Here is a 6,168-nt window from a genome sequence, read left to right as displayed (position 1 = left end):
AGAAGGGCTCGCATGTTTTGGAGCTTGGCGCGGACATGTTCTGGTATTGAGCTCAGAGTTATCTGGCATGATACGACTTCCTCATCATCAGAGACCGCAACTGCAAAAGAAAAGAGGTTGTTGTTTGGTGTATCCTGTTCCCGCAGAGATGGGGGAAAACGTTTGAGCTGACAAAAATGAGAAATCAGCTGGTGAAAACAGAAGGCTCTTACCTCCTTAAAACGGATCTCTTCCTCCTGGGTTGGCAGAACTGCTACTCTTGTCTCAGAAATCGGTGGAGGTAGTTCATCAGAGGGAGAAGATTCAACAAAAATCAGCTCGTTGGTGATAGCCGGTAATGTGCTTGGACCAGCCTCCTGAAGAAAGGAAAGGGACGCATTTGTGAGTATAAAAGAGTACTAGATCTAAATGTGAGTCTTGATTTTCTCACCTTTGGGAATCGCGCAGCTGATAGTCGCTCAAGGGGAACGACCGATGTATCTGGAGCATCCTGTGCCAAGAATTAGCCGATTTTAGTTGAAAGAGTTATGGAGATTAAGTGAAGAGTGTGTTCTTTACCTCAATCTGAAGATTTGCTAGTGGCACAGTTTCGGCTCGGGGATCGGCCGATTGAGGAACAGTCCGCTCCGGAATGAGTTGTGCGGCCTGTAAAGAAGGAACGGATTTAGTATTGGTGATACATATGAAGAAGTTAGAGTAGTAAGGGGGTGTTTGGCAGCACTCCACCTTTCAGAAATCAGCTCCACTCCACCAGCTCCACACTTTTGCAGCTCCACTCCACCAGCTCCAGAAAAATATGGAGTTGTTGAACGTGTTTGGCATATTGTTGTGCTCCAGCTCCAGGAATATGAGTTTTTGGTGGGAATGTTCTATTTTGCCCTTGGTGGTTGGATCGGTTGAGTTTAGCATTGTTTACATTTTTTTTTCCCGCTGCTACAGTAACCGCGCGTGCTACAGTGACCGGGCGTGCTACAGTAACCGGACCGTCAGTACCGTTCGTGTTGTTTTGAGTTTTTTTTCCACTGCTATAGTAAAATAGCGTACAATACTTTCTTCATTTTTTTTCACATGGCAAAAAATATTGAACCAAATAACGTTGTACCGAATGAAAGGTCCCAACAAATACGGTACAAAATCAATCTTTCCAATACAAACTAGTTCCAAGCAAGAGAGAGTGCGGTGGCTAGCTCATCACGAAAGACATCCATAGTTGGCGCATTGAGTGCGGAAGTTGACCCATCTGACGCCGCTTGCGAAACTGCATATTTGTTATATCTTTCCGGTATTGTAGGAACAAAATTAGGATCACGATCAAACCGAGCAAAGTCTTCATCTTGACCTCCATGCTCACGAATGAAATTGTGAAGGACCATGGTAGCCACAACAATCATCTTTTGCTTGTACATGGGATATGGTGGCATCTTCCAAAGAATTTGCCACTTCATTTTTAATAGTCCAAAAGATCGCTCAATCACATTGCGGATAGATGAGTGAACCCGATTGAACCTTTCCATAGGCGTCTTAGGTTCAATACCTCTATGCCATTCCGGTAAATGATACCTTTCACCCTTGTAAGGAGCGAGGTAGCCAGGACGATTAGGATATCCCGCATCCACAACGTAGTATTTGCCTATATTCACAAAAAATAATATGAGTTATGGATTAATGCTACATGTTAATCACATTCGTATATCAAATTGAACACATGTTACCTTGTGGAGGATGTGGAAAAAATTCTTCATCCACTCTGAGTGCATTGTACAACACACTTGTATCATGCATAGCTCCAGGTTGTCCCGTGGAAACATAAGTGAAACGCATGTCAAAGTCGCATACCGCTAGTACATTTTGAGTGGCTACCCCGGTCTTTCCAATATATCTCACTTGCTCATCAGGTGAAAGAGCAACACGGATATGAGTGCCATCAAGTGCACCAATGCAATCTTTGAAATGTGGATATGCACGTTTGTCATCTCTTATCCTCTTATGGACTGTGGGGAAGTTGGGATTCTTTGGTCGAATGAAATCTTTCGCCATAGCCATCAAAGCATTTAGCACCTCATCAAATTTCCTACTAATAGTTTCGCCAGAATGCTTAAATCTATTTTGAGCTCTCCTATTAGACTCATTTCCAGCACATGTGTATAGAAACATAGCAAGCATCTCTTTTGTGCTAATGTGCATAGAAGGTCGCAGCCCATACCTTCCCACCAACACACCATGAAGATCCAAGAAGATTTCATTGTTCATACGTAGTTGTCTATGACATTCTCCAGGACTTTTCATTGTCTCTAGCAACCATCCTGTTCCACTTACACCAGATGTCCTTGGTGGGTTTTTAACAAGGTAAAGGTCAGAATATATTTGTGCAATTTCTGCAGCACCCAACATAAGATTCCAAAAGACCTCGCTTTCATCATTGGAGTCATCACTATCGCTCTCACTTTCCTACAGATAAGAGATCATATGACATATAAAATAAAATAAGTACTTGGCATTAAAATAACACTCAAGGTTGAATGACAATACTTCAGTCCAACAAGTAATTAAAAATTGAAATAACACTGCAGTTGCAATAACAATAGTTCATACGAACAAAAAAGAATTATTAAAATGACACAATTCCTCAATTGCCATACTTGGCATTATACTTTCTACGCAGCCAATTAAATCTAATCTCGTTTGTTGGCAGGGTCATGAACATTTCCCTTTGGTCCTTCTTCACAAACAACTCTGTGGTGATATAATGCTCATCTGTATCATATCCTGCCCCACATTCCAACACAAGGTCCATGACTTGTTGCACAGTTACTTCACCCAATTTTTTAGATGTAAAAGAGGAAGCGGACTCAGCAATCTTAGTTACTTGTTCCTGAATAACTTGTGCTGTTCCAGTTCTTTGTTTCTTTGCTGGTGGAATTCTTTTGTTTGCTAACAAAATAGTAGGAGAAGGAGTAACCTCTTGGACCTCATCTGTTTCATCCCAAGCAACTCCGTCATCATCACAATCATCAGGGACATCATGAACCTCATTCACATGTCCGTTGTCAACATCCTCTTGTGTTGGTGGTATGATGGGATTAGAGCTCCTAGGATTCCAATGATCGCTTTCATCATTAGTTATGTCAGCAAACATCACTGTCAAGTCCTCCTCATTTTGCAACGGTTTTTTCCGAAACTTGCCGCAACCTGGAATATCCTGCAAGGACATCATCATTATTTACAAAAAGAAATGATATGAACCTGTTGCTTAACAGAAATAAAAATATTTTGTGAACTCACCGTCCTTGCCTTCTTCCACCACTCATCATCCATATCAATCACACCTCTTGCGGCGTCCCATCCCGTACCCGTTTGCTTCCTCATTAATTTCTTCCAAGTCGTTAAATCGATCTTTAATTTATCCCACTTGTTCTTCATTTGCCGCTTGGTCAAACGAATTGCTGTGAGGTTGAAAAATTCATTGCTGACCTCATCATAGCCTACTGAGTTCAAATGAGTGTTCGGTCTATTCCCTTTCTTAACTTGTTTGGCAAATAACGAACATATGATCGTCGTGTTTGCATCAGTCCATTCAATTGAATCTCCCTGAATTAACATATTCACACAGCCATATCTCTTTAACAAATTGATAGTACAATCGTGCATACTACTGCTAATTATGCTCTGAAGTAAGATTATGAAACATGGTTGTTTTTCTTCTTTAACTATGATAGTAACAGTTTCCATGGATGAGCATAATTAATAGCAACAGATAGCAAGGAATAAATACTACAGGTTGCCATGAACCTTTGCTGAACATGGGGTTGGGATACTACTGTAGGTTCAAATGTGCTATTAACTAATAATGCCCTAAGAGCAGTACGTCTAATCCGTAGGCAACAAGAGCTTAATCGAAAGCCCAAACCCATCGGAACAATAACTTATAAAACTAGGTACTAGCCACTTATAAAATGTAGTTCTTTTTGTCTAAGAGTACTTTTGCTCAGGAAAATGAGAAAGTTATTTTGGTACTGCTCTGAGTTCATATGACCTTTACAGGGTTTTTTTGTTGTGCACCTACTACCTATACATCGAGGCATCGAGCGTAGTGTCATTACAATGAGCCATGTCTGTGTTGGAAATGTACCACGCATGTTCAGCCTATCAGATTTCACCACAAGATCTCAGTGCTGCTTTACATGCCAGTAAATTGCAGAACATTGAGAATCTGAGTTGAATAAATAAAATTAGATAGCAGGTGACTGTGAACTGACTGCAGAGTTCATGAGGAAAATAGTTTACCATTGTCCATCACAGTATCTTCTCTGTGTAATATGGAAATACTTTGCTGTTTATTTTGCTTCTACAATGTTGAATCCTTATGAATGCTCAATTTGTTTGTATGGATTCTTACAATTTTTTATTCTTGCAGGTTGTTGACAGGTTCAATATTAGCTCATGAGATGATGCATGCATGGTTGCGACTTAGAGGTGACACCTAGTTCTTCTGTTTTTCTCGGAACAAAACTAATGATAACTATTTTGAACTGACACATAACAACTGAACTAATCTCTTAGTTGTAGGCTGGTAAGCAAATCACTCCCTCCGTTATCAAATATATGACGTTTAGGACAAGTAAATTAGTTCATTCTTGAACTAAATAGCTTGTCCTAAACGTCATATATTTATGGACGGAGGTAGTATGTTGTTTCCGAGACTGGACAAGTTTTTATTAGCCAATGCTGGTGAACTGAGTAGCGCTGCCGCTGCCATGTAATTGTTGGTGCTCAATTTAGACGTCAAGTACCACAAGTAACTAGAAATAACATCATGTCCAAGCTAATTTCTCTGTTAAAAAAAGCTTGCATTCACTAGGCAGTTTTCACCCAGTTGCCGCAATCTACTAACTTATCCTTTAGCAATTATGCTGACTAGCAATATGTTAGTTCTGTAAATAGAGAGTGTTTGTAATTGCACTGTTCTTGTTGAACTAGATAGATGGCTGAAACCAATACCAAAATGATAGATTGCACTGTTTATGTAGGAACCAATTCTTTTCTTCTTTGCAGGACTAGTTTGATTTGACAAAAGAAAAATGCTTAGCTAGCAGGACTAGTTTAATTTGACAAAAGAAAAAAAACTTAGCTATTCTTGTTTTTCAAACCTAGATCTTTTTGGCATATCAGCTAAAGATCTGTACTTACGAAATCTTTCCTGTTACTGGGTTGACATGAAGAAGATAAATGAGATATACAGATACAAGACAGAAGAATACTCCAATGATGCAACTAACAAATTCAACATTTACCCTGAATTTGCTACTTCTTGAATTCCTAGAGTTTGTCATCCACAAGCAACACAACAAAGGAACACAAGAAACCATTACCGTGTCAGAAGCTTTTCTCTTTGATGTCTTCTTCACGCCTGAGTGTTGTGCAGCGGCGGCGGCAACATCCTGGCCGATGGGCTCGCCGCCTAGCCCGGCCACATCGTCGCTGCCAAGCTCGGCCACACGGCCACGGTCACGGCCGCCGCCCTGGCTAACACGGCCACGACCCCTGGTGCGTGACATGGCTGCGGCGCCCCTGCGACCTATACCTCTTGCGCCGCTGCCCAGTACACCTCTTGCGCCGCCGCCCAGGCCACCTCGTCCGCCGCCGGCCATCTCCCCGTCGCCTTCTTCCTCGCCCCCCAACCCTCCCCCCAGGTGCGGGCGCCCACGGGCCCTTGACCGCCGGCGCCGAGGGGCCCTTCACCGTCGGCGCCCAAGGGCCCTTGACTGACGGCGCCGAGGGGCCCTTCCTGCGCGGCGATGCCGGCCCAGGCCGCGCCGCCCAAGTTCCCCTGGCCGGCGGCGCCGGCAAGCAACCTCTAGGCAGCATGGGCCCCTGCCAAAATTGTGCCATGAGGACCGGCGGGGTCCGCCCGAGGCGCCGCGGCCAAGCCGGCGGGTGCCGCCCGCGAGGCGCCGCCCAGGCCGGCGGGGGCCGCCCGCGGCGCGGCGGCCAGACCGGCAGGTGCCGCCCGCGAGGCGCCGCCCAGCCGGCAGGGGCCGCCCGCGGCGCGGCGGCCAGCCCGGCGGGGGCCGCCCCTTCCATCTCCGCGGCGGCCAGGCCAGCGGGGGACTCCGTCGCGCGGCGCCCAGGCCGGCGGCCGTCTCCCTCGCCGGCGCCGCCCAAAAAATC

At 44.6% G+C, this 6,168-nt stretch overlaps 1 protein-coding gene across 2 annotated transcripts; it reads right to left on the bottom strand.

Moving 5' to 3' along the window:
• Positions 1-1,054: 1,054 nt before the first annotated feature.
• Positions 1,055-5,976, bottom strand: LOC101774053 (L10-interacting MYB domain-containing protein). 2 transcript variants are annotated; one of them, XM_022826231.1, is made up of 3 exons: positions 5,370-5,976; positions 1,713-2,448; positions 1,055-1,630 (listed from the first exon to the last, which is right to left on the bottom strand). In XM_022826231.1, the coding sequence occupies exons 1-3, from the start codon at positions 5,646-5,648 to the stop codon at positions 1,155-1,157; spliced, it is 1,491 nt and encodes a 496-aa protein (XP_022681966.1). In that variant the 5' UTR covers positions 5,649-5,976; the 3' UTR covers positions 1,055-1,154. The 2 variants fall into 2 exon arrangements, with proteins under 2 accessions (XP_022681966.1, XP_014660473.1); XM_014804987.2 differs by lacking the exons at positions 1,055-1,630; positions 1,713-2,448 and adding exons at positions 2,480-3,199; positions 3,283-3,588 and having other exon boundaries at positions 5,370-5,933.
• Between the last annotated feature and the right edge of the window lie 192 nt (positions 5,977-6,168).

This window comes from Setaria italica, chromosome IV (genome assembly GCF_000263155.2).
Source record: "Setaria italica strain Yugu1 chromosome IV, Setaria_italica_v2.0, whole genome shotgun sequence".
Classification (NCBI taxonomy): Eukaryota; Viridiplantae; Streptophyta; class Magnoliopsida; order Poales; family Poaceae; genus Setaria; species Setaria italica.
Note: the sequence above shows the minus strand (reverse complement) of the source record. Positions and strands in the feature narration are given on the sequence as shown.

What these genes read in the sequence shown, in the direction of transcription:
- LOC101774053 (XM_022826231.1), bottom strand. Translation starts at nt 5,648, where the DNA reads ATGGCCGGCGGCGGACGAGGTGGCCTGGGCGGCGGCGCAAGAGGTGTA. An exon ending in AGAGAAAAGCTTCTGACACG is followed by an intron (nt 2,449 to 5,369) that starts GTAATGGTTTCT and finishes TCTTATCTGTAG; the next exon opens with GAAAGTGAGAGCGATAGTGA. An exon ending in TTTTCCACATCCTCCACAAG is followed by an intron (nt 1,631 to 1,712) that starts GTAACATGTGTT and finishes TTGTGAATATAG; the next exon opens with GCAAATACTACGTTGTGGAT.